At 40.0% G+C, this 27,873-nt stretch overlaps 1 protein-coding gene across 1 annotated transcript; it reads left to right on the forward strand.

Annotated features, from left to right (window-relative positions):
- Nucleotides 1-38: 38 nt before the first annotated feature.
- Nucleotides 39-27,873, forward strand: LOC130598913 (BOS complex subunit NOMO1). The gene is made up of 31 exons (XM_057408897.1): nucleotides 39-194; nucleotides 594-683; nucleotides 1,933-1,978; nucleotides 2,412-2,512; nucleotides 2,636-2,742; nucleotides 2,933-3,005; nucleotides 3,533-3,685; nucleotides 5,164-5,301; nucleotides 6,082-6,171; nucleotides 6,797-6,902; nucleotides 7,307-7,457; nucleotides 8,658-8,835; nucleotides 9,811-9,952; nucleotides 10,777-10,908; nucleotides 11,599-11,735; nucleotides 12,010-12,097; nucleotides 12,955-13,018; nucleotides 14,096-14,191; nucleotides 16,595-16,804; nucleotides 17,121-17,203; nucleotides 18,217-18,376; nucleotides 18,497-18,623; nucleotides 19,232-19,345; nucleotides 20,004-20,131; nucleotides 20,679-20,820; nucleotides 21,688-21,771; nucleotides 23,252-23,362; nucleotides 25,206-25,307; nucleotides 25,502-25,621; nucleotides 26,362-26,454; nucleotides 27,357-27,873. Exons 1-31 carry the CDS (start codon nucleotides 51-53, stop codon nucleotides 27,486-27,488), a joined length of 3,642 nt encoding a protein of 1,213 aa, XP_057264880.1. The 5' UTR covers nucleotides 39-50; the 3' UTR covers nucleotides 27,489-27,873.

The raw sequence follows: 27,873 nt of genomic DNA on the forward strand, positions 1-27,873 counted from the left end.
CGCGGCAGGCGGCGCTGAGTCAGGGAGCCGGTGGTGGCGGCGGTGGCGGTATGCGGGTCCCGGCGGCCGCGGGGCTGGCGCTGGGGCTGGTCTGCGCGCTGTGCTGCGTCCTGGCGCGGGGCTCCGAGGACATCGTCGTGGGCTGCGGCGGCTTCGTCAAGTCCGACGTTGAGATCAACTACTCCCTGATCGAGGTGGGCGCCGCCGCCCGTCCCTTCAGCCGGCCGGGCCGCGCGGAGCAGGGCGCCTGGCAGCCCTGGCTCCTTGTGCTCTGTCTGCCAGCCTGCAGAGCCTCAGCCTGGGCGCCCGGCTGCGCGGCATGACCACAGCCCTTGTGCGCCAGGGCCGCTGGCTGTGGTTGCGGCCTGGTTTCAGTTGAAGTAGGTTTTCCTTCAGGCATTTTCTTCGGGGTCCGGGGCTGAATTTATCCGGCTTCGCCTGGCAGATTGCCGTCTTCTTGCAATAAACCTTTTCGCTGTTACGCCCCTGGGACACGCGGGAGCTGTTGTGTAAAAGCACTTGGTTAGAGAATACCTGGTTCAGGCGTTGTTCACGTTTTCTTAAAGTATCTTTTTTTTTTTTGTTTCTTTTAGATTAAATTATACACAAAACATGGTACCTTGAAATACCAGACAGATTGCGCGCCAAACAATGGGTATTTCATGATTCCCCTCTATGATAAGGTAAGAAACTGAAATACCGGTGCTGTCTGCCCTGTGATGGAGGTGCCAGCAGAACACCCCCTACACATGAAACATTTGAATCAGGACATCATTTGTTTTGGTTTTGACCAAACTTTCAACTGTTTCTTTTTGTAATGCTAGTATTTTATCTCTCTTTGTTAAGTGTTATGAGAAAATCCAGGTAACTTTAGCTGCTGTGTTGCACTTATGCTGCTTATCTGAATGACTGCAGCATTGGGAGACTGAGTTACTGGCAACAGCCCTGTGCTAGCAGCAGTGGAAATACTGCACAGAAAGTGCAGCTACCTATGTAGTACAGATAAAGCTTTTGGTTACCTGCCTATAGAAATGCAAATAAATTTATTAGAATGTGTTTTGATATGACTGAATTGAAAATAACTTGAATGACTAATGGCAGATGTTAAAAATGTCTTAAGGAAATAATACCAGAAAAGCTCAGAATGTATCAAAAGTTTGATATCTGTTTAAGCTGGCAAGAAGTTTATATTTAAATTAAATACAAGCTGTCCTCAGATGGTCTAAGTGTTTTGCTCTTTAAAAGAGATAGTTAACTTGGGGATCAGAAATAGAATCATAAAATAATAGAATGGTTGAGGTTGGAAGGGACCTTTAAAGGTCACTTAGTCCAACCGCAAAATAAACCCTTCCCTTCCCAGTGTAAGAATGTGAGATGCCTTCTGAGCTCTGTGATTTTGTTCTTAGGCCTTTCCATGAATGAATTTCAGAACATACGTGGCAGAACGTAATGTGGTGCCCACTGCTTTAAAGAGCATCCCTGTGTAGATAAATACTATTTTGGTGCAGAGCTTTTAATAGGATTGAAATTTTTTTGTCCCCTGTCTGGGCAGAATGATTGAGCAGGACCTCCTAGTGGAAATACTAAAGGCTGATTTAGAGCACATCTGTTGGGGCAGGTAGAGATACATTTGAACACTTTCTAACTGAGCTGCTTGAACATGAGCCAAGTGTGGTCTGGATGGAGTATAAACATGGTGATACTTAATTTTGGTCTTAGCTGGCTGGATGTGAGCCCAGCATCCCAGCCTGTCTGGGTAGATATTGCTGCTGCTTTGAATGGAATGTCTTAGGTATGAGGAAGGGAGAAGAGTGACACTTGAATCTTGTGTTACTTTGCAGCTTGATGCTTATGTTCTGACTTTTTTTTTTCCCATTCTTAATTGTATTTTGATCAGTGAAGACAGTTATTGCTTTCTTATTTCATTTTTAGGGGGATTTCATTCTTAAAATTGAGCCTCCCCTAGGGTGGAGTTTCGGTAAGTGCTCATAAGTCTTCTTACAATAGGGTAGTGTATCTGCAATGTGAGACTTAACTATCTCTGACTTGCAGTTGGCAGGGAAAATCAAGTGCTTTTCTAAAGAAATAAGCTTTACTGTATGGTTTTAACAACTAAAGTGTTCTTACTTTACCAGAAGATAATAAGCTCTAAGGTAGACACTGATAAAGTAACCCATGAACTGAATCGAAGGAATGTGAGTTCTTGACAAAAATGGCTGCAGTGGAAGGAAGAGGATTTTCAACATCAGGGTTTCTGGGTGCTTTAACTTTGCTGAGGAAGGACTTCCACAGCAACCCTTGCGTGCTTGAGCTAATGCATTTCTGTGAGAGTTCTGTAAAGCTAAAGCAGAATTGTTTCATGTTTGCTCTCTCACTAACTACCACGCTGTTTCATTGTGCTTCCCCTCCAGAACCAACCAGTGTAGACATCCATGTGGATGGCATTAATGACATTTGCACAAAGGGAGGTGATATTAACTTTGTGTTCACAGGGTTTTCTGTGAACGGAAAGGTTAGTCTCCTTTATCTTTATTTATTCCATTTTATGCTAATTCTGCCTTCATAAAAACATTGTACTTCAGCTCTGCAAGTTATTTTTATCCATTTATTCTCTGGTTTCTGTTCATTTTGACAGGTTCTCAGCAAAGGTCAGACATTAGGTCCTGCTGGAGTCCAGGTTGTACTGAGAAATGCTGGCAGTGACATAAACATACAAGCAACTGTTACACAACCTGGAGGAAAGTGAGTGTGGGTGTTGCATACTTAATTCATCTGCTTGTTTACACAAGCTTCTTTCAATTCTGCCATATCAACTGGGATGATAGCAGTTCTGAAATATTTTTTCTAACATGCATAGAGTCTAAGTTGTTTTTGTATAAAGTGATGTTTGTGACTGTTGCTGAAGAGATGTAACCTCTTTCTTGCCTTACAGGTTTGCTTTCTTTAAAGTGCTTCCTGGGGAATACGAAATCTTTGCATCTCATCCTACCTGGATGTTGAAAGAGGTTAGAGCCTACAGAAGTTCTGTTTCACCTGTTTGGTGAGGACGGATCTGCTAGACTGTGTATTGATCAGCTAGTGTGAGGAAGGGTTTTTGTGAGTAGACAAGATTAGTGGGGTTTTCAAGCATTTAATTTAGGTTGTCAAGAAACTGCCTTATGCAGGCCCAGTTTAGAGATAGTGGAGTCAGCTGGGGCAGAACTGGCAAACGAGCTCTTGCTTTTGGTCTTCCAAGCTTACCCATTTTGCAAGAGCTTAAGTATTGTAGCAGATGCTCTAATCCCTCCCTCTCAGACTGCTTGCTTTCTGAGAAGCTCTGAGATCCCGACCCATTCCTAAATCAGTAAAACAGAAAGAATGCTGTTTTGAAAAGTATCTTTGCTTTAGTGTCTTTGCGTTTTGAGTAGCCTCTTTGAGCACTGCTTCTCTGGCCTCTGTTTCTGTTGTTGAGTGTACAACTTCTGATTGTTACTTGGGTGCTGTAAATGAAGTGCTTGCTTTTGATGGAGATATATGTGTTTCTGTATTTCAGTCAAACACAGTGGTGCGAGTGACCAGTTCTAATGCTTATGCTGCTAGCCCTCTGGTTGTTGCAGGCTACAATGTTTCTGGGTCAGTACGAAGTGATGGAGAACCAATGAAAGGGGTCATGTTTCTCCTTTTCTCTTCTTCGGTCACTAAAGAGGTAATGGTGTATCAATACCTTTTCAATATGAGTATGGACATAAACAGAAAGCAGCTAAATAGCTTCCAGATTCATATTGCCCTGATACTCATCTCTGTCCTTCATTGAGCTTGGGTTATAGGAAACATAAACTGTACAACACCTCAAGCTGTATTTTTTGTTTGCTCTTTGCTTCTTCCCGCCCTCCATCCCCCCCCGCCCCTTTCCAACAATAGCCTTTAATACAATATTTGTATGCATTCTGAGTTTTCACGTGACCTCCATGGAATTACTCAGACGTGTAACACAAGCCATCTCTTTCAGTGTTGCAAAATTGAGGCTTAAGGTCTACATATTTTTTGGACGCAAGAAATTCTTTTAATTTCAACTCTTTTAAACTCTTCGTTATTATAGAATCATAGAATAGTTAGGGTTGGAAAGGACCTTAAGATCATCTAGTTCCAACCCCCCTACCATGGGCAGGGACACCTCACACTAAACCATGTCACCCAAGGCTTTGTCCAACCTGGCCTTGAACACTGCCAGGGATGGAGCATTCACAACTTCCTTGGGCAACCCATTCCAGTGCCTCACCACCCTTACAGTAAAGAATTTCCTCCTTATATCCAATCTAAACTTCCCCCTATTTAAGTTTTAACCTGTCACCCCTTGTCCTATCACTACAGTCCCTAATGAAGAGTCCCTCCCCAGTATCCTTATTATGGTCTTCAAACAGCCAGGTTCCCCAACAATCAGGCTGCTCAGGGGCATAGAAAACTAAGACCTGAACTGAAGCAGGGAACAAGTGCAAAATACAATACAGTTCACATCATGTTATTGATCTGTATATTCCTTGTGGGTCAGCAGAGTTGAGGGCTATAGTTTTAGGACTATTTTTCTGGTTACACATTTTAGCATGTTAAATGTTGGTTAGTAAATGCGTTCCCTCATGAGGGTGATGCTTCTCCATGGTGGAAGACCAGCTTCTGGCACAAGATGTTGCCAGACAAATCCAGAAATTCACTATATGGGAGCTGTAATCTGTCTTCAGCATGTGGTCTTAATTGCTTTTTGACCTCTTGATGTGAAGACAAAGTTCAACGGCTTCTCTTGCCACCTTAAAAGTGTGTTATGAAAAGAATGTGAAACATTTGGACATGTGCTGTGTTTTGTAGAGCTCTGTTCTGTAATACTAACCTTGTCCGCAGAACTGAAGTCAGTTGATGTTAAGACATGCATTGCAGTTCTGGGGTACTGGGGAATGCTGAATTTCCATATTTTCTGTCCTGATTACTCTGAAGTTGATTATTGGCTGTTTTTTCTACCTTTTACCTACATGTGAATATTAAGGTGTGCTGTCAAACCTTGCCTCTAAAATGGTTTTGTACTTCCTATTCTTCATTCACAGTATAGGATTTTGAACCCTCCTACATCCCCCCCGTAATTACTTTCTCTCTTCTCCCATGAGAAAAAAAGTTGTATTGCATTTATTGCCACAGGATGTTGTGGGCTGCAGTATTTCTCCTGTGGATGGATTCCAGTCAAGAGATGAGTCTCTTTCCTATTTGTGCAATGTTGTATCAAAAGAAGATGGATCTTTCAGCTTTCTTTCTCTCCCGAGTGGGAAATACACTGTGGTAAGTATCTAGGAAGTTCATTATTTGTCTGTCTGTTGATTTTTTTTTTTTTCCCCAATTTAATTTTCTAAATGCATAACTTTATAGCTGTTAAAACATAAATAGTTGAAATATTTTGAATTTGATGAAATAATCGGAATAGGAACCTCCAACCTAAAGTATATAACACTGAAATAAGTTGCTGTAATAGGGCTCTGTGGTGTGGTTTCTGGACTAATTGCAAATCAGGCTCTGAGTTACCTGAATGCACTGGCCAGTCACAGAATAACACCTAGAGGCTGCTGGGAGACTGGAAGTTTCAATTAGCTACAGCCTCATGTCCTTTAAGTTCTCTTGTTTTCTTTTTGCCTGTTCTCTTTATAATATGCAGGTAGTGTAGGAGCATGGTTGTCTGTGCAGCACTAGAGTGATGGTCCTGCATTCTCAGTCTGTATGCTTTCGAAGTGAGATTCAAACTTTTCTTAATTCCTTTAACCGTTCTAGTGGTGATACAATGTCCTATGTGTAAGCCTTTGCACATCCAAGTACCTTTCCTGTATTCTGAGTAGACGGTTTCTTTTATGCCTCTTCAGATAATCTCATATGGTTTCCATCAGACACTCTTGAAATACTGCCCTTATTCTTGTCTCCATCCCTCAGAGTTATTTTTTCCAGGAAGTTTGCAGCCCATTTGAGCTTTCATAGAGGTGTGTGATGGTGATAAGGACATGGAAAACGGTAAAGGAAAATAATTCTGTCATCATTGCTTCTTAGGAGTCAAAGTGATATGTCTTCTTTCAGATACCTTTCTACAGGGGAGAGAGAATTACCTTTGATGTTGCGCCATCTAGGTTGGACTTCCTTGTAGAGCATGACAGTTTACAAATTGAGGTAGGGCATTCAGAGGAAATAATATTTTTGTGCCATTCATTCCTGTAAAAGTGTAACTGATCTTAGCAGAAAGGAGGTGTATTATTAAAAAAACTTCTTTGCAAGAAGTTTGAAGACATTGCTGTGCATATCCTCTTGTACAGCAGGTAGAAGGCAGCATCTAGCATCATGCTGTGTTTCTGCGCTCAGTCCCTGTTACCAGAAGAAACAAAATAGGAAGAAGTGGTCTGCTATGCTCACTTACATGTCCGTGTTGCAAACAGGGCAGTAATCTTTCAGGTTGCTTAAATTTTCTCATTCAGATTGTCAGATCTCTGGAGAAGGGCCTGTAGGCTTTTATGGTTTGCAGAGTGCCTTGTGTAATGGCATTATGATCTGGGATTTGGGTCTTCTGAACTGTCCTGATGCAGGTAAATTGAGAATCGGTTCCTGTACATAGGGGAATGGTATGCGTGGAGACTGATACGTACTTTCATTATGATTATCTTGCTGCTTTCTTTTTTTCTTAAAGCTGGAAATAAATTTTCTTTATATATATGCGTGTGTGGGAAACAGTGTTGATTGCTGTAGGTGTGTTTGCTTTCACTGAATAAAGATTAATGTTAACTTTTTTTCCGTATTTCAGCCTGTTTTCCATGTGATGGGTTTCTCCGTCACAGGCAGAGTGTTGAACGGTCCTGAAGGAGAAGGAGTTGCTGATGCCACTGTGACTCTGAACAATCAGATTAAAGGTATCCAGTGGTCTTGGTCTTTGTTGCTACAGGAAAGCCTTTATTAAGCTGAAGTACAGTAGTAGTGTTTGAGATGGAATTAACACTTCAGGATAATACACTACCTTTGTTGCCATTTATTTGAAAAAGTGGTTTTCATGCAGTTGATGAATTCTGCATTTTCTGGCTTAGATGAGAAAATTAGGTGTTCGTTTATTTTGCTGCTGAAAATTTCTTAGTTTCTTTCACCCCTGTGCCAAATTGTGCTTTTAAATACAAGAATGAATGTTGGTCTAGTATGAAAGCTTAATACTGTTTCTTTGTTGTGCAATATAAATTAAAAATAGCATAAAGCTCTTTTGGCACATAAGGACAGACAATCAATCCATGCTCTTTTTTTTAACTCTTGTTGTTATTTATTACAGTAAAAACAAAAGCTGATGGCTCTTTCCGCCTTGAGAACATAACAACAGGTACATACACAATTCATGCCAGGAAAGAGCATCTGTTCTTTGATACTATTACTGTGAAGATTGCACCAAACACACCTCAGCTAGCAAACATCATTGCAACAGGGTATGTACTGGTGATGGGATAAAAATGTCATTTGTTATGTAGACAAGGTCCTTTCCCATGTCATACCCAGACTTGTGTACTGTTGTCAGGAGCTAAATGTTACTTGAGAAATTCAAGGTAAATGGGACACTGTGAGTGCTAATACGATAATACTTTGCTCAATACTAGTTAAGGCTTAAAGTATGCACTTAACCTCTTCCTTGCAAATGAAGATGCCAAGATATGGGTACATTGAGCAGTTTTAGAACGTTATGTGAACCAAGTGGCTTTGTGCCACTGATACTGCACCTCGGATAGTCTCCTTATGTGCAGGAGTGGGCTTACATAGCTGTCTGGTGCTGTGGTATACCAAACATCTATATTTTATTGCTCACTCTCAAGGTCATAGTTGTCTTATGTGAATAATCCTTTTCTTGTTTGTGATTCTTTGCTGAGCATCAGCCAGCGTAATGACAGTGAGGAAGGCAAATGGGGCATGATTCAGTGTCCAGGAGTTTACCCTGACGAGGAAATAGTGGCAGCCTCTCAGAGAAGTGAAAACTAGGACCTTACTGAGGCAAATGGCAGCTAGGTCATACAGACTTAGGTAGTTAGTTAAAAAGAAAAAATCCATGTGTGGTATTAAATGATCAGTTACAGGGGTTGTTTTCAGTCACTAAATACGTGCTGTTGAAAGTGAAAAGTAAAACTTAACAGCTTCTAATTTGGCATCTTGTCTTGTTTTTTTCACAAGTGTAGGTGTACTAGGGTTGTGTTCCAGTGAATTACCTATCATATTTGAGGTCTTTCACACAAATCATTTCAAACTATTTAAAACCTGAAGGATGGCAATCCTGAGTCAATTGCTGCCTGGGGAGAAAGAAAAGAAAAACAGGAAAAAAGGCTTGAAGTAATTGGGTTAGTGATGGGGGAAAGTGAAACAAGTTGCTTGCAAATAGAAATGTAGCATAACATCATGGTAACTTTATAAAATAAAAGATCTCATTAATCGTACATGAGTTTGTATTTGCTCCACTGTGTTTGCTTACAGTATCTCTTTTGTATGAATACTCTTTCAGGAGAAATCAATTTCAATTCATGTGTTAGGACCTCAGCACAGTGTGGCTTACTTTTTAAGGAAGGTGTTTTAAAACAAGGTTTTCTTTTATGAGCTCTGTCAAATCAGGATACTTATATTGATGGCTGGCTTTTATGTAACAGATTCAGTGTGTGTGGCCGGATCTCAGTAACTCGTTTCCCTGACACAGTCAAACAGATTAGTAAATACAAGGTAACCATGATGCCTCAAGATAAGGACAAAGCATCACTAGTTACGACAGAAACTGACCCACAGGGAGCATTTTGTTTTAAGGCAAAATCGGGGACATACAACATTCAGGTAAGAAGAAGCTTCCATTTCTTCATTATAGGACTGCTGGGAGGTTTTAGAGATTTTAAACATTTAGTTTCAAAAATTTGTGAAGTTAAATTTAGATTTTCCCTTGTCTTTTTCTCCTGTTTGCACTGTTTAAACAATGGCAGTAATTTCCTTTTTTTTCCATTAATAAGCTGAGATTCCCATGCTCCTTGTTCTTTGCACTTGTTAAAAGGATATCAGGCCATTTCAGTTGAAAGCTCTTATTTCTTTCTCCTTTTAGTTGTGATATCCCTTAGACTTAACTTAATATATTATCCTATGAGACATGTAATGTTTACTTTTCTCAGCTGCCTAAATGCTTCCCGAGAACTTGTAGCAGAACCACCATGAATTTTGCATTGTGGAAGATACTGCAGGCTGGAAGACAAGGAAGTGCATGGTTATAATCATGGAATCATAGAATAGTTAGAGTTGGAAAGGACCTTAAGATCATCTAGTTCCAACCCCCCTACCATGGGCAGGGACACCTCCCACTAAATCATGTCACCCAAGGCCTCGTCCAACCTGGCCTTGAACACCGCCAGGGATGGAGTATTCGCAGCTTCCTTGGGCAACCCATTCCAGTGCCTCACCACCCTTACAGTAAAGAACGTCTTCCTTATATCCGATCTAAACTTCCCCCTGTTTAAGTTTCAACTTAACTTTCCTCTAACTGTCCTCATAGATAATGAAACAGGCTAATGCAGAAGCATCATGAAGTTCAGACTTTTCAAACTGAGCTGTTTGGAGGATATTTAGCTCAGTTTTATTGTCATTCTTTGGAGGATTTTTATTACAGAATTTTGGAAAGTGTATTTGGGAGACTAGTTTTGCTTTGCTGGGATTTACAGTAAATTTCCATTTTCTAATTTCTGGTGAGAGGATCAAACTCAGCAGAGTGGTGTGTTTCGACTAGTATCTAAAGCTGGTGGTGTCTTGATATCATATACTCCACAGGTGATTATTCCAGAAGCTGAGACCAGAGCAGGATTGGCTTTGAAACCCAAAATGTTCCCTGTTACTGTTACAGACAGACCAGTAATGGATGTGACCTTCTCTCAGTTTTTGGCTTCCGTCTCAGGGAAGATCTCTTGTTTAGGTGAGCCAGTTCTGAAAGTGAAGTGGAAATGAGAACAGAGAACTTTAGCACTGCATGTGTGAATGAGTACTGTTTAGATCAAGACACATCAGCTCTTTTTTTGGGAGACCTTACAGCCTGGTGATGTACCTTGATAAAGTTCGAAGTAAAGTTATGTACCTAATTTTGATGCTTGCTAGGAATAAGCAAGTATTCCTTCCTCAGGAAGGAATTCTGACCTCTTTTCTTCAGAAGATGTGTAAGTTCTAGAAAGAAATGCTCCTGGCTGACACTTTCTGTACTGTACATCAATCAGAGGAGTATTGGAGGCGAAAAGACATCAAGGAATAAAAAGGCAGGGCATGGAAAAACCTGTAGGCTAGAGCCTCAAGCTCTCAACAGAAGCTTGCAATCTCTATTCTTTTTCGTGAGCTTTTACTCTTTTGTTTTAGTATAAGGTTTCTCTCTGCTGCTATTTTTACTGATTTCAGCAGATGATGATTGGAGCTTGACTTTTTTCTCTCTGAATCCTCTCTGTACTTCATGTTTTGTCTCTCAGGTGTTTACTGGGCCCTATAGTCTCTGCAGAGCAAGGTGGGCCCAGGGATTTAATGTTGGCCTCTGGTTGTTGCTTGCCATATTCTTTTATGATTTAAAGTCTCAAACTTCCTGAAGAATTAAAAAAAAGCACTGGTAAACATGTGCTTAGGATATAAGAGTTTTAATTGGAAAGATTCTCTACTGGAAGAGAGTTATCATTTTAACCTTAGTACACACGAAGCTTGCTTGGAGGCCAAGCTGGCAAGCCAGAATGCAGTCTCATTTTCTCTGTCTTTTCTGCGCAGATGCTTGTGGTGATCTGGTGGTGACCTTACAGTCTATGAGCCGCCAGGGTGAAAAACGCAACCTGCAGCTCTCTGGAAGCATGGACTCAGTGGCCTTCACATTTGAAAATGTGCTACCTGGCAAATACAAAGGTTGGATTATGGGGAACTACTTGAAGTCTTACCTTGGTAGCTAAATTTGTGACTTAATCTGTATACTTCTGTTAATAGATACTGTTTGCAGTATGCCCACCATGGAACTACTTTTGAAACTTAAGAGGATCAGGAAAAATACAAGAGTTGTTGTGGTTTAAACCCAGCCAGTAACTCAGAGCCATGCAGCTTAATAATGAGCTTATCCCAAGCCTAAGATTAGGGGCAGACCCTGCTTCCAGAATACTTCTCCTAAGAGCAGCATGTGTTTTGGCCAGCCTGCCTTGGTCTCCTACAGGAATAAATTGTTTTCCAGAGAAAGATGTGGAAGCAGTATATACAGATTGCTCTTTTTATACATGAGTCAGAACATCTTTCCTCCTGATGAAATTGGAGGTTAGGTTCTGATGTCCTGTAGGCTTCTTTGACTGTCACAGTGGTAATGCACATTGCAGAACTTCCCAGGGTGACCAGACTTCATTAATCCTTTTTATAATAGCTTTTCTGTTATGAGACATGCTGGATTCTTGGTGATGCTGCAGTGAGACAGGTCTATTCCAGCAGTCATTGTCTGGCTTTGAAGTTTATTGTCAGGGAAGTTAAAGTGATATGAGCTTTTTGTACCACAAAACCTGCTCTTATTCACACAGGTTTACATTACTAAAATGCTTTGTGTGGTGTATATTCTAGTCAGCATTGTACATGAAGACTGGTGCTGGAAGAATAAATCTTTGGAGGTGGAAGTCATGGAGGAAGATGTTTCGGGAGTAGAATTCAGGCAGACTGGTTATATGCTGAGGTGCTCCCTTTCTCATGCAATTACACTGGTACGTAGATAACGGACATCCTTGTATTTTTTTAGTAAATTTGTGAAGGTAGGTTGGGATATGCTTGGAGTCAAGGCTTTCTTATGTCTCTATGCAGTCATAAAGCACAACAACATTCATGTTTAGAGTGCTTTGAGATTATTCTCTCAGATTTAGTGAAATGGTCTTATGTTAACTGCTATGAAAGAGAAGCATTAATGTATGTTTAGGCAAATACTGTTTTAATTTTGTTGTTTGGAAGTTAGTAACAGTGAATTGTGTTGTGGCTTCACAGGAATTTTATCAGGATGGAAATGGACCAGAGAATGTTGGTGTTTATAACTTGTCCAAAGGAGTTAATAGATTCTGTCTCTCAAAGCCAGGTAACAGCTCTAAAATGTTAGTTTAAAAAACAAAAGAAACCAGTCAAGTAATACTGATGGGAATTAAAAAGAAATCTCTTGTGGTTTCTGAGAGGCATTATTTCATTTATACATATGTGTACATATATATATGTATATAGATGCTCTGTTCTAAGTTTTTGGAATTTTCGTGTTATTTAGTCCTTTACTTAAATACAGATTCCAGAAGTAAAATAATTATTTTCTTTTACTTGGTGAAGGGCTTTGATCTCCAGTGAATGAAGAGCGTGTTCAAATAACCTTGGTCATATGAGTTTAATTTCAATACAGGATTCTTGAGGTATAACTGGTAAAAGTACCACAAGGTTATCTATAACAGGAAAAAATAATGTTTTTAAATTAGATTTTTTTTTTCCTGTTAACATCTTAGAGCTAATTTTCTGTTAGGCCACCTTAGGACAACAGTTAACAAATTTATTTGGTATTGATCCAATTTTCAGCTTTGAACATTTAATCCTTAGAGCCATTGGTTTCATTCACAATACAATAACGCAATGGTTCTATAATTAGTCAAAGAGTATTAGCTATGGGACCATAATAGGTTACATCTGAGCTTGATTGGTTTGTTCCATTTGTAATTATGTTTATCTGTGGTGATGCCTAATTGTGTTTTATGTCAGCATACGTGAGAAATTGCACAGCTTCCAATAGTGATCTGTGACTGTACAGAAGCAAATTAATTGACAAGCATTTGTGTGAAAGGGAGATATATAGTCAGATTTTATAATTGCTTCTGTACCATGGGTCTCTTGAGATTGCAGCCAACACACTAACCTTGAATTTTTCCAGTGGATCATTCTCTGACTTAATATTTACAGGTGTATATGAAGTGACACCACGTTCCTGCCACCAGTTTGAACATGAGTATTACACTTATGACACGTAAGAGCCTATCGATACGCTTCCATAAAGCTTTCTTTCTGCTGTAGCAACTTCAGGATGTGTTTCAGCACTTCAGGATGCGTTGCTATGACTGTCTCTGACCAATAGAGGGGAGCTTTAGGAAAATGTATCAGACGTTCGCCTGCATTTTTGAGTCTTAAAAAAATAGCTAATGATAGGCTTAAAGATGCTTTTGGTATTTTAACTGGATGTTTTTGTCAGCCTTTTGTCTAATACTGGTTTCTTTGTTTTGTAACAAAGGAGAGATATTACAGTGGAAACTGTTGATCACCTGAGAGAGTTGAAATGCAAAAGATGGGATAGTAAGTTGACTCAGAGGCATGTACTTACTGTTGTACATCCCTAGAGCCATGACTCTCTGGTGATTTGATTCCTCTCTGTCCAGTTTTTGCAAGCTGAATAAATATTCACCCTAATGACAAGTAAGCAGTGCTGATCTTCCTAGGATAGCCATGTTTTACTAGTTATATATAGGCTGTGGTCTGGCAATGTGCTTAATGGCTCTTTGCTTCCAAAAAGAGTATTTCTGTTCCCAGACTACTTCTAATTCATGAACATGGCAGAAAATGAATTCAGCATTAAGATCTTTTTCTTTTCTGCTGCGCTAGTGTATCAAAACTGATGCACTCAACAGGAGAGCCAGCACAGCGTGAGCGAATGGATAGAAGCAGAAACCCTCTTTCAGCAGCAAAGCACTGTCAGGCTTTTGGCATCTTGGTGAACTACGTCTAGTATGACAAGCTTTTGAGTGTCCTTCTGTTGTGTGTAAAGTACATATGAAATCAAGTCAGCTTTAGTTTGAGAAGAAGTGGGAGGAACAAAGGAAGGACTTGGTTTGGCCTGTTGTCATGCCATAGTTTGGGGTTCAGAGCTGGAAAATGCTCCCTTTCCAATATGCTAATATCTCAGCACTACAACTTTGCTGTGTAATCTGTATGTTGTCTTTTATAAAGCACTTCTGACTTAGAGATGAGAGCATAAACTTTGCTAAATAAAATTTGGTTATTTTCTTTAGGAGGGGGACCTTGAATTCATCTCTGTCACTTTGATTTACAGGTCCTCTCCTAGCATACTGACGCTCACTGCGATTCGACACCATGTCCTTGGCACGATTGTAACAGATAAACTGATGGATGTGACTATTACTATTAAGTAAGAACAAAGAAATCTTGGTGCTATAAAAACTGGAAGAAAGACATCTCTCTCATAAAGCTTTACTCTGGTTTTAATACCACAGGGGCTGTTTTCTAAAGGGCATCCAGCTCTAGACTGCAAGAGGTTTTTATGCTGAGATGTGCTTTGAGTTCTTTGTAGATAGGTAAATACATCCTAGCTGTTGTTTTGAATGTTGTCACTTCATTTCAGTATAGTCCCTTTCTGCTTGTGTGTCATGATAATAAGGGATTATTATCTTTTTGCACACTTTAGTGAACTGAAATTTCAGAATTCAGGGGTATTGTTTTAGCTTCCATCTGAGCTCTTTAGCACTAGCATCTATTTTTTTTCTCTTTTTTTTTTGTTTCCTCAGAATGAGAATCTGCTTTAGAGCATTGTTGCTGGTGTAAAGAGGGTTATAAAAGGAAAACCATGCAGAGTGATCACACACTAATAAGCCAGTTTATGTTTAGCTGAGCAGACAGCTCACTACAGAGCACTGATTTGGGAACAGCTTTATTTGTATGAGGTGCCAGATCTGCCTGGAAGTGTCTGATAATGATGAGTGCTTTATTAATGCTCTGCTAATGTCTCCTTGTTCTAGACTATGGGTTCTCAAACTTTCTGGAGTGTAGAAATATATTTTCAGAGAACAAATTACCTGCAGAGCATTCCCTTGAATTCCCTGAGTTTGTTCAACCTGTAACTGCAACTACTGAGCAACCACAGCAGTTGGAAAAGAAACATCGAGACAGCAGAATGCCATTAGGATTTTAAAAACAACTTAGTGAGGAGATGAATATTGTACTGGCCTTCTAGGCTGGTTGTTTCTTTTGAGACAAGTGCTTTGAAGGCAGCTCAGTTGCCACAGCATGTCTGTGTTCAAGCCTACCTGAAGCTTTTCAGCCAAAGTCCAATTTGTGAAGTGGCATCAAAACAAAAGGAACAGCTCTGGATTAAAAAGCAAGCCAGTTGTTTTTAACAAGTTTGTTAAAAACAGATCCATGGCAGGGATCTGTTAACTTTCAGTTAACCAAAACAACCTGAACAACCCCAACTAAAAATAGAGCTGATTCTTAACACTTTTTGATGATGGCTTGTTATGCTTGGAAATAACACTGTAGTAATTTACTATGGATATCAGGAGACTGTGTGTTTATAGGTTTTAAGACAATTTTTTTATATATGTTTCTATATCATCTCTGGACTGCAGAGAAATAATTTAAAGCCTTGGTGAAACTTAGTGTGGTAGAGTAATAGTATCTGTTCCTCTTAAAAAAGACAGAATATAGGTGAAGACTGATGTGGGAGACAACTATCCTGATAATCTAAAGTGGTTGCAGGGAAGGTAATCATGATCATTGCAGTTCACTCCTCATAGAGAATTTTGCAATGTTCTCTGGCAGTTTTTCAGACTATTGCAAAAGAGACAGAAGATAAGATACAAAGGATGGTTGAAGACTAGAATAAATTGCTAGAAAAGAGAGGGTGTAAGATCTGGGAAAGGGAAACAAGATGCATTGTTCTGAGCTGATAGAAATAATGTGGTTAAACTTACCTAGCAATCTCTTCAGTGGATAGCAACAGGATAGCTGGATGGTTCAAATCTATAGGGCAGATAGGTTAGAACTCAGAGCTCTTCCTGGGAATTGCCAACTATTGGAAGTATTTATTTGTGATAGAAGTTGTTTTCTCCTGGTAGACTCCTGAGAGGTAGGTTCCGAGGGAAAGGTCCTATTATGAATAAAAATAGGGAGCTGACCTGCATTTTTGTTTATTTTGTGTAACTCATCCTTTCTGTATTAAGCTTGTTGTCAGGTTTGGAATTCCTGCTTTTCTTTCTCAGTTTAGGGCTCTGTTAAAAGTACTCTTGCAGACTCAAAAAATGTACCACCCCTGCTGGCTTGTCAGTGCTGCTGTGGGAGGTTATTGCCCCCCCAGCAGAGCTGGTGTATGGTCCTTGGTACAAAATCAAGACTGCTTACCATAAGCTAGGCTAAGATGCTGGACGATGCAAAGTGGTTGATGTGTAGGCATATGACACTGGCTCTGCAGTGGGATGCTGAGGCACGCAGGAGAAGGAGGCAACAGGGATGTAGCTTCTTGAATGGTTATTGCATGATGAGGTAGAATTTGTGAGAGTTGCAGATAGGTCCTTTCCTGCTAGGGCAAGTAGGTCACCTGTAGTCCCTATGAATGTGCCTTTCTTGTAGTAACTGATTGATACGGAGGCTAAAAGTTTTAGCTGTGCTTGGAATAAATTGCAGGAATTGATTTAAAAAAGAAAATAAATCCTAGCACTTGTCTGCTGTGATATAAAGGCAATAATTAACAGATAAAACAAGCTTTTATCCCTCCATGTGGAAGGAGCTGATTTTGTTTTCTCCCCTGTGCTTTCAGGTCATCCATTGACAGTGAGCCTGCCTTAGTTTTGGGGCCCTTGAAATCTGTACAGGAGTTACGTAGGGAGCAGCAGCTGGCAGAAATCGAGACCCGCCGACAGGAGAGAGAAAAGAAGGGTCAAGAGGAGGAAGGAGCAAAGCCACCAGTGCAAGAAATGGTGGAGGAACTCCAAGGACCATTCTTATATGAATTTTCGTACTGGGCAAGGTAATACCAAGCTCCAATGGACACGGTGTAATCTTTGTTCTGTTGTTTGGTGTTGCCATCAGACAGAATAGTGATATATTCTATGCAGGAAAGGTGCTCTATAGGTACCCGTGCATGTTCTTGTTGACTGTCAGCTAAATGAAAACTAGTACCATAGTATGAACTTTGCTTAGGTTATTGTTGGCACTTTTTCCTTGGGGTATTTCGATGGATTCTTGGGTCAATATGCACTTGATACTCTGAATAGAATAAAATATTCTATTCTACATGGGAGCTGCTAATTTTGTTTTCTTCTAATCTTATTTGTGTTTTACAGGTCTGGAGAGAAAATTACTGTAACACCATCATCAAAAGAACTGCTTTTTTACCCACCTTATGTGGAAACAGTTGTTAGTGGAGGTAAATATAAATAAAATCTACCTTCAAAGGAGTAGATTTTTAAGGCAGAAGGGTATCCATGTAGGTGAATGTATGACTAGGTCTTCAAAGGTAATATTAGGAAAGTGTCCGTTTCAGCTATTTCTTTTGGCCAATTTCACTCTGAAATTTGGAAGCATTGGTATTTGGTAGAGGGTGCAGATACAGTTTGTATCAGCAGAATGTGCTTCCAAATGCTGAAAGACCACGTGGCACAAGAGGAAGGGCTAGATTTCTGGGTTAGATGCTCAGAATTGTTCATCTTACTCTCATTTAGACAAATAGTTGTGCAAAGCAATGTTTGTCTTTTGAGTTTGTTCCCGAATTCAAGTTTCTGTTAAGTTTGTTGGTTGGTTTTGGGTTTTTTTTGGTAGTAAATTACAATAATAAAAATAGTCACAAAAAAGTAAATTTCGGAATTGTAAGGATTATCATCAATCAATGTTACTTGTAAGTCATTGTCCATCTTGCCCTCAGATTGCTCAGATGGTGTAAGTGAACAGACTTTGAAATCACTAGATAATGTTAAGTATCCCTTTTTATGTGCTTCTTTGTTGTACACGTTCTAAATATGTTGGAGAGGAGGCAAATAAAATGTTACTTATGTCATTAAACATGACATATGCTGGCCTGAATTTGAACTCAAAAGAATTTTGTCCAAGTTATGGGTAGTATCAGCTAGAAGGGCACGTTGTTGGAATGTTCTCCAGTACATGGCTGCAGTGCATGTAACTTAACAAAGCACTTAGCAAGTCCAGAATGTTCGTTTTGGAGATGAACTTTTTAGCTTTGTAACTCAGATACTGATTTTGGGAATGTTCTGGTGTTTTGAGATGTGCTGAGAGGCCATGCAATTGTCTTGGTTGATCTCTTATTCTGAAGTTAAAGAACATCAACTGGTCACTTTGGAAGTAGTTAAACTCTTGTTGTAAGACAAAGTGGTGAGTGTGTTTTGACTTTCTTGTTTGTCTGAAATCCCTTTTGCAATGACCAAGAGAGTTGTCCTGGAAAGCTGATAGAGATTCATGGAAAAGCAGGCTTATTTCTGGAAGGGCGAATTCATCCTGAATTGGAAGGTGTTGAGATTATCATTGGTGAAAAAGGAGCAACTTCACCGCTCATCACAGTTTTCACTGATGACAAAGGTGCTTACAGGTAATTAACAGATTAGTTTTGATCTTTTGGATTCTGTAGTTAAAATGCAGTGGTGACTTGACAATGTGTATGTGCTATCCAGGTGCTATTTTTAAAAGAGTTCTTTCCTTTTATTTGAAGTGTCGGGCCACTCCACAGTGACTTGGAATATACAGTCACCGCTCGGAAAGAAGGGTTTGTTTTGACTGCAGTAGAAGGAACAGTTGGGGACTTCAAAGCTTTCGCTCTTGCTGGGGTGACATTTGAGGTAATGTTATAAACACTTTGGGTTCTGAATGAATAGTGTTTGCAGTTAGAGATAGGCAAAAAAGTTAGCTTAGTCTCCCAGCCAAACACAAATGGGTGTGGGATTTGGTGATAATCTTGTCAGGGGAAACAAGTCTCAGTGGATGACCTGAGTTGCAGGCCATGAGTTACCATGCAGAAGCTATTTTGCAAGGTTTATAGAGGGAAGGAGCCTGCAGACCAAAAGACTGGGTTTCTTTGCTTATGTAGAGTTGGACCACATTCTCTCAATGATTTTTATCCCACAAGGTGATCTTTTCATGTGCAATCTGCTTCTAGTCTTTGGGATACTTTGTTCTAGCCACCAGCTGTCCTGTGAAGTGATAGAGAATGACTGCTCTGGTGGCACATGCTATGCATGGCTGGGACTGCCCAGGTGGTGACAGCAGAAGCTTCTGTAGCATTGCAGTCTCACAGAAAGGGATGGGCTGCAGATGTGGCTACTTTTCTTCTGCTTGCAGCCGAACGCTCAGAGCCAGCCCATCCATGCACTCTGCAAAGGGCTTCTGAACTGAACCCTTCTTTGTAAAGCAGTCCTCACACTTAAAATTACTGCTTTTCCAAAAACAGATCAAGTCAGAGGATGACCAGGCTCTTGCTGGAGTTCTTTTGTCTCTCAGCGGAGGGGTGTTTCGGTCCAACCTCCTTACGCAAGATAATGGCATGCTGACTTTTTCCAATCTGGTGAGTTGAAATGAATTCTTCTGATTGTGGCTGCATGTGCAATGCTGTGTTACTTGCCCTCCAAAATAGGGATGCTATTGGCTCCCTTCAGTGGCAGGGGATGTAGGCCTCCTTTGAAACTGGAAACCACAATGAGCAATGTAGGTCCCTCAGACCGGACAACGCTTAAAATCTTACCAAGTGAAAGATGCAAAATCTAACCTAACGAGATTCTTCACAACAGGTAGTAGATAATGTTGATGGATCTCAGTTACTAATTTGCAGTCTGTAAGCATGAAACAAGCCAATTTGTTGATGATCATTTGAAAGAAAGGAAAGAAATCTAATTAGATTATTGATCTGTGTATGTGCGTAAACATGCCTGAATAGTTTCCTTGCAGACATCCTTCTCTCCTGGTCACTTCCTTCTCCTTGAGGTTTTGTGGTAAGGTTTTAGTTTCCTTTCACTCTTCAGGCTTTATCACCTAATGGAGTTTCATGGGTTTATTGCCTGATGTGCTCACTGTTTTTCAGTGTTCACACCTTTTGACCAGTTTAACCTGCAGCTGGGATAGAGAACTTGAGCTCTTTAGGGAGCTCTTGCAGAAATACAGTTGTTTGGAGTTGGTGAATTTTTGTGCTGCTATCAGTAAACAGCTTGGTTTATGTCTCTCTGCAGAGCCCAGGGCAGTATTACTTTAAACCGATGATGAAAGAGTTTCGCTTTGAACCATCATCACAAATGATTGAAGTGCAGGAAGGACAGAATCTCAAAATTCGGATAACTGGATATAGAACAGCTTACAGGTCAGTGAAGCTGAAATGTCATGCAAAATGCTACCTACTCTGTCAGGAGGCATGGTGCAAAATATATGTCTTCTCCTGATACACCTCTGTTCTGAAGGTTTGGAAGGTACTTCTGAAGGCACAATTTAACTTTGTTATGCTGTGTATAAGTACTTTTTTTTAGCCTTATCTCGTGCATGTTGATATATAGCTAAGCCCAGATGGCAGGTCTGTAAGGAGAAGTATTGCTATGAAAGTGCTATGTTGGTGGCACTGGAAGTGGCTTGTGCTGCATCCAGTGGAAGAGGACTACTCTAGGGACCTGACTTCAAGTTCCTTCCTTTTCTTGCCCTCAGGGGTAAGTGCTGCTGTTCATGGAGGTCAGAGAACTTGGATTCCTGAAGTTGTGCTCTGAACTGCAGCCAATTCTACACATTACAAGTTCACTTTCTCCATGCTATGCTAAATATATTAAGTACTTTTTCATGATTTATACCAATAAATTATATTAAAAATGTACATCAATTTGCAGCACATCTGTAGCAGTTGGTTCTTTTTATACCTCTAGCTGTTATGGTACGGTTTCTTCTTTAAATGGAGAGCCTGAGCAGGGGATCTCAGTAGAAGCTGTGGGGCAGAAGGATTGTAGCATCTATGGAGAAGACACGATAACTGATGAAGAGGGCAAATTCAGGCTACGTGGCCTTTTGGTAAGAATGAGAATGCTCTCATTTACTTTTATGTTAATGTGATAATGGAGCAATAAAATGTTTTATTAATTAACTTCCAATTTCTGTTCCCCCATCACATTTGCTAGCTTAGATTCTCTTGAGTCTGCCTGTGTTAGGAAACACTGTTGTGTAGTAAATGTTGATTCTAGTAAAGGGGGATAAATGTATAAGTAGTAGAACAGGCTTTTAGTAAGAACTCTCTAGAACCTGCTGCTAGTACACTGTGATGGCCTCCCACAAACACTGAACAGTTCTCATGACATGACCTGAGCCCCCAGGCAAGGTTCTGAATATGTCTAGCAGTTGTTCTGCAGTGTTCTGCTGTTAGAGCAAAAGAATTTGGGGAAGCATTTAGTTTCTCTTGTGAAAATACTGGGCCAGGATATTTGGTGTATGTCTGATGTTGATTGTTCAGCACGTATTTGAAGTAAGCTAATCTGCAGGAAATGTGGAAGCTGAATTTATTGGATATTTATTTATTTATTGGGTTGGATAATATGCGTAGTAAGCAATTTGCTGAAGTAGAAAGTATTTGATCAGGTTTTACTTCTGTTTAATGTTTTCTTTCTAGCTAAAACACTTCACAGCAGATGATTTAACACTGTAATGTAATAAACTTGTGAAATTTCTGTGATAGCCTTTTCATGTTTGCTGGCAGTAAACACCGTTAATAGTGTTCTTGAGTTAAATATTCTACTTGGGAAAAGGAAGACTTTAACTGGGTGAAGTTAGATCTGTTTGGGTGGTGTATCCTAAATGGAATGTTAGAAAATGCTCTTAATGTTTCTTAAAATTTAAGTGTGTATTATTCAGTGTTGGGATTTATCATCTGAATGTTGCTTTTAGCCTGGTTGTGTGTATCATGTGCAACTCAAAGCTGAAGGTAATGATCACATCGAAAGAGCTTTACCACAGCATCGGGCAATTGAGGTAATTTCTTTTTCTGTATTATAACTTAATTATGAAATGCATCTGACAGGGCATTATGTCTGTTCTGTCAGCAGCAATGTACTTGAATGCATTCTGTTTAGACAAGTGGCTTTCAGCAAGTTAGCTTCCTAAATACAGGCCCCATATTGTGTGATTCAGCACCATAGCTTAAAAGTGAAGTAAGATAAGCCCAAACAGTGAACAAGTGGAAAGGATTCTTTCACAGTCACAAAGACTGTACACCAAGAATCAAGAAAGTATATGTATAGAATACCTTTCAGGATTTCTTTATGCTGTGGAACAAAGCAGTAGTGACTTGAGGGTGTTATAAATTGTCATATTTTCCTATCTATGTATTTAGTTACTGATTGATAGATAGATCTCTTTATGCTTTATTTGGTCCAAATCCTGCAGTCTTGATGTAGGTGAAATTTGTCATTCAGGCTAGCAAATCTTTATAAAATGTAATAATAAATTCGAATTGAAAACTGATGAAATGTTGCTAAATATTCTTTCATCCTTACAGATGCGTGTTAGCTGCCTCGCATTTCTCTCTTGACATCAAGTAAAGGTTAATTAGTCTTCGTTAGTTGTACAGAACTTTTCAGTGGGAGATGGTCATTATTTGAGCTCAGACACTCGCCTGACCAGGGTGCCCTCCTTTACAGCAAAACAGAAAGGCAGAATCTTTCAAGTCCTTAGTGTCTTCCTGTTAAGAGTGCTTGCTGGTTGGGAAGGGGAAGAGCAAGCCAAATTCCAGAAAATCATCTGAAGGTTATGTATTGCAAATGACAGCTGTATGCAGTAGCTTGTACTAATAGTATCCTTGCTAGCCTGCCATTTTCTCCAGGAGAGAAAGGATTTGAAAGATACCTGCAGGAAAAATACACAGCCTTAGTGGCACCAGACTGTTGATACAGCCCCTGGCCTATCCATAACCTGTCTGTTGCCATAGTTCTTATTTTAGTAAATGTCTTTCTTTACTCTGATCAGAGTTCAGATGTAGGAACATAAATGTTTCATATTTTAAACAATTTTGAAGAATATAAAGTTACGTATTTTCAAAGTAGGTTATATTATATGAGCATATTCCTCGTTAATTAACCGCATAAACATCCTAGCGTAATAATATGTATCTCTCAGCACAGATGCAAAATAGAGAGACCAGTGTTCAGGTACCAGGCCTTCCTTTGTATGTAACTCAGCCTCTTACAAAATAATGCATGCTTCTGATACTTCTTCCATTTTTAGTTTAACTTAATGCCATCAGTCTTGTACTGATAATGTCCAAGTCTTTAATCGCAAGCTGTTCACTCTGGAGGAAAAGTATTTGCACTTGGAAAGCCTTCAAGTTTCCATGTGGTTAGTATAGAACAAAATACGCTTTTTGTTTTAACAGTTGAGCAGTGTTTGTGTTGTGCTGGCTGTCCTGTTAACTGCTCCTGTGTTGGTAAAAACATGGCTGTGTTTTATGTTGCAGGTTGGGAACAGTGACATTGGTGATGTAAATATTATAGCGTTCCGGCAAATTAATCAATTTGATTTAAGTGGAAATGTAATTACATCTTCTGAGTATCTCTCCACATTATGTGTAAGTTCAAGCCTTTCATCTTTGTTAAGTGTGTTTGCCATTGGCTTCACTGGTTTTTGGCAAGGTCACTGGAAATTGTTCATTGGCCAGAGCACACATTTAGTTCAGATTATGACTAATACTTTAATGAAGGTGAATTTGAATTCCAGGTAGAATTAAGATTCCAGTGTTCCTGACTGCTTGCTTCAGTGTTTCCACTTTTTTTTTCATGGGAGTATGTTTAAGAAATCCTTTGTTCTGGTTGGCCTGTACATTTCTGGTTCTTCTTCCCTGGCCTTAGGGAGAGCAAGACAACAGAGGTGAAATGAGTCCTCTGTACCAGAGAACAGCATTAATTCCTAAAATACGTGAAAGTTTTGACATGCATATCTGCTAGCAAGAAGATACCATGTGAATGCAATGATGCCATAGGACACATGGATTTAAAATACAGTTATAAGAGAGACAAATAGTAAAGCTGAAATTTTCAAAATTCAGAACACTGCACTATGAGCTGAAAAAAACAACCCCCATGATGTTTTTGGCTTAGCATGCAAATGCTGGAAGCACAGTAGTGTGGTAGGATTTACAGTACCATTTCTCAAGTTTGAAAGCTACGTACATTTGCATATAAATGTAATGCCTGGATTTATTTCAGACTAGTGTGTTACGCATCTCACCTGCCAAGTTCTCATGCTAAGCTGTTGGGCTTTTGGGAGACATCCAAAGGATCCAACACTCAGAGAAGGTGTGAAGGGAAAATGTATCACCTTACTGAAGAACACCTGAGCAAGCTTCCTATCTTTCTGGGGAAATCTATACCCTTTCAGTTCAGCCTAAGCAAACAGGAATGGATGTCAAAATTTGATTATAAGGAAGTTACAGGCCAGTACATGGTTCATATTAGGATGGGTCTTACGTTGCATGTGATGCACATGTGCTGTTGATGGGTGCATATCATCACCTTTGCTTTCAAGGCAGAAGTTTTTGTCTTTGAAAGATGTTCTGAGATTTGATACAGACACAAGCGAGTGGTTTTGCGACCTCAGTCTGTCCCTTTTGGTGACATGGGCTTGATGAAACAACTGGAAATGCTCTGCTGACCTGTGGTTTGAGCTGCAACCACAGTAGCACTGAGCAGAAGTAATGAGAATTTAGTTGGGCTCTGTCTGCAACGAGAGCCAAGTCTTGCAGATACCTGATCCAGAGGTTTACAAACAGTGGTACAGGTGCTGCTTCAGAGTGGTCCACAAAGCCCATCACTTTGCTTACTGTGTCCTCTGGAGGAGGCACAGTGGCTGATAAAAATCGGTGTGTTCAGGCAGCCTCATGTAAGGAGGTGCTGCTGCCTCTACCAGCCTTACTTGACTGTGATACAATCCTCTCTTAATTATGCTACTTTCTGAGCAGACTGTGTTTGCTGTGGACTTCAGGCCTGTTCTATAGTTTGAGAATGTCTAGCTTGTTAAATTTCAGTGTACAGAAATTGGAATCAAGCAAAATGAGCCTGTTGGAGAAATAGAAACAACCCCCAGCTGCAAATTCTATGAAGCTGCTGGGATTATTTAGAAGAATTAATTGGTTCTGGTTGATGCACAGCACAGGCTACTTTTAATACACTAGATTGGTGAAAATATCAGACATCAGTTACTCTGAATTACTTCAAGTTCTGTGAGAAGACTGTTTCTGTGACTTTTCGCATCCCAGATTAGAACAGTTCCAGGTGTTTTTATTTGGCAACTTTCTGTTTACAAAACACATGATGAATTTTGAAGTGCTTTTATCCCTTAAGATGTGGGATGTCTGAAATATCTATTGTGATGCTTAAAAGTACCTGGTTTGTGCTTTCTTCTTTCCTTCCTAGGTGAAGCTCTACAAAAGTGAAAATCTTGACAACCCAATTCATACAGTCAACTTAGGCCTATCCCTATTTTTCCATTTCCCACCACTGCTCCGAGATGGTGAGGTAAGGATATTGATAAATACTGAGCTTAGGTCATTTAATCTTTTTCTCTAAAGATACAGAAGTTTATTTCTGGTGTATTCGTGCTGAAGCGACCAATGTCTCGGAAGATTTGAAGCCTGTTAAACTGCCTTTAAATCTGATTTTGTCTCGGGCTGCTACTGATGCTCTATACTGAGTGTATTTTTTACCCACAGAATTATGTGGTGCTCCTGGATTCTACACTGTCTAAATCACAGTATGATTACACCCTGCCTCAAGTTTCATTCTCTGCTATTGGATATCATAAACACATTACACTGATCTTCAGTCCCACTGTAAGTACAAAATACTTAAATGTTCAAGTGTTCACCTTGAGAGCAATGGCTGGTAGCATAGCCTGTATGTATTTTGTGGTCTTGATCAAACTTTCTATTAATGTAAATATAAAGAGGTTTATGAGAGGCATTAAAGTGACAATGAATTTGGCTTTGGCCACATTTAAGGCATCACCTGGTATGTTACGGGAGGCAGGTAAGGACGTCAGGAAAGTATTGAGTGTTTGTGCACTTCCGAACACAGTGCAGTCAAATTTAGTGAAGTGTTTGTTCTGTAATACTTAAATGATCTTCTGCATCACTGCATGCTCAGATGCCAGCAGAAAGTGAGGGAAACTTGAAATGGCAGTTATAAATGAAAGATGAGGATGGACCTGGAAGATTTTCGTGCTAGTATGGTTGCTGTAGTATGATCACAGAGGTGTGGAAAGTAAATCTAAGCACACCAGCAAACTGTAAAGTGGAGACTGACCATTAGTGCATTAGCTTTAATGAACAGCAAACCCCGGGAAGAAGGTAAAATATGAATGAATCTGACCAAGGGGACTGCTTTGAAGTTGAACCTAAAGTAAATTGCTGAAGGCAGCACTTAGAAGGAAGTCAGATGGGAAGGGCTGGACATGCCACATGATCCTACTGCTGATGTTTAAAGCTGAGGGATTTCATAGCCAAAATGACTTAAAAAACCCAACCACAAAAAAAAACCAAAACCAAACATCCATGGTCCCCACTGTTTTCAGAGAAAGCTGCCTGAACAAGACATTGCCCAAGGATCTTACATTGCGTTACCACTGACTCTGCTTCTGTTGCTGGCTGGTTACAACCACGATAAGGTAGGTCATGGGTGTTTTTGTCTTCTCCAAATACTGTTGTCTTAACAATGAAGACTTTGTACTGTGTTAAGTGAGGGTTTGTTGAAGTTGTTACCCAGGCAGAGATGCAGTCAGCAGTCCTCTTATGTGACACATTTTAAGAAAAGCCACAGTGTAGCCATGTTATTGGACAGTTAGCCTTCATTAAAAAAAAGTGTGATGGTGAGTTCCTGTGCCACTTCTGAACTTTTATCTTCTCGTTTGATGGCTCTGGGAGAAAAAAACAATGTAGTAGCATTCAAATTCAGATAATCAGACTCAGTGACAATAGAAATGAAAATAATTATTTAATTTACTTCAGGAGCAATCAGACTGGAAAGAATCTTGCAAGTCATTGAGTCTGGTCTCTTTAGCTTTATACCCTCCCTAGTGATAAAACTCTCAAGAGAAATATAACTACCTACTATATAACCCCTCTGGCTTTGTTAACAAGCCAATCACTCCTTCACTGGTATGTCCGGGTTTCTGTTTTGCTGATAAGAGAAAAGAAGTTTGTCTGTGCTGTTTGATTTCCTCTCACAGGTAAGACAGCTCAGAACATGGGATTCTCTGGGATATTCTTTGCTGTCACTGAAAACAGTGGTGGTTTTCTAGACTCAGGACTCAAACTGCTGTTCTTGGCTGGATTACTGCAGGGAAAAAAAAGTTACTGACAAGCATTTTAGTTTTCAATTGTCAGAAATTTCCAGAAGTTTGGTCTGATTCCCTCCCAAGACTTGCTGCCATTTTCTGGTATCTGTAGATGTGCCATTTTTGCAACAAATTCTGTTTATCTGGGGATGCCCAGGTCTGAAGAAGGTTTTCATTCACACCTTACATACCATTGTAATCGCAACCTGCTTCCCCTTCTTTTCTTTGCCTAGCTGATTCCCTTATTGCTACAGCTGACGACCCGGCTGCAAGGAGTACGTGCTCTCGGGCAGACTGGTTCTGACGCAGGTGGCTCAGAGGATGCGAAGAGGCAAACAAAAAAACAGAAGACAAGACGGACGTGAGATGAAGGGGCTGATTTCAGTGGTGCTCTGTCAGACTGGAACCTGAGGAAGCAAAGCCACTAAAATACGCTTCTGTTGAACTTGTGGACTTTACATTGCCATTGCTATACGAGCACCGTTCTTCACACAAGCTCCATTTTGGTTGTAAATTTTCTATGGAGTCTATAGATTTCCTTGTTGTAAAGTAATAAAATGAATGCCTCTATTGTCACTGTGAGTGCATCTCCCATACTTGAAGACAACGAATGATTTATTTTTTCTCTGCAGTGGAACAGGTCATGCTGTCTTTGTTAATCATTTGTACAAGCAGTGGTAATAGACTGCTTGACTTCACTTTCAGTCTCTGTATTTTGACATCTTTTTTCCTTGACGCCAACTTTACAGA

This window comes from Pezoporus wallicus, unplaced genomic scaffold (genome assembly GCF_028554395.1).
Source record: "Pezoporus wallicus isolate ANWC-B61680 ecotype Strahan unplaced genomic scaffold, APGP_CSIRO_Pwel_v1 contig_8000, whole genome shotgun sequence".
Taxonomy (NCBI): domain Eukaryota; kingdom Metazoa; phylum Chordata; class Aves; order Psittaciformes; family Psittacidae; genus Pezoporus; species Pezoporus wallicus.

Bases quoted from the DNA above. Each gene is read 5' to 3' on its own strand.
- LOC130598913 (XM_057408897.1), top strand. From the start codon at position 51: ATGCGGGTCCCGGCGGCCGCGGGGCTGGCGCTGGGGCTGGTCTGCGCG. The intron at 18,624-19,231 runs GTAATGTTATAA...TTCCAAAAACAG, and splicing joins TTGCTGGGGTGACATTTGAG to ATCAAGTCAGAGGATGACCA. The intron at 25,308-25,501 runs GTAAGGATATTG...TTTTACCCACAG, and splicing joins CACTGCTCCGAGATGGTGAG to AATTATGTGGTGCTCCTGGA.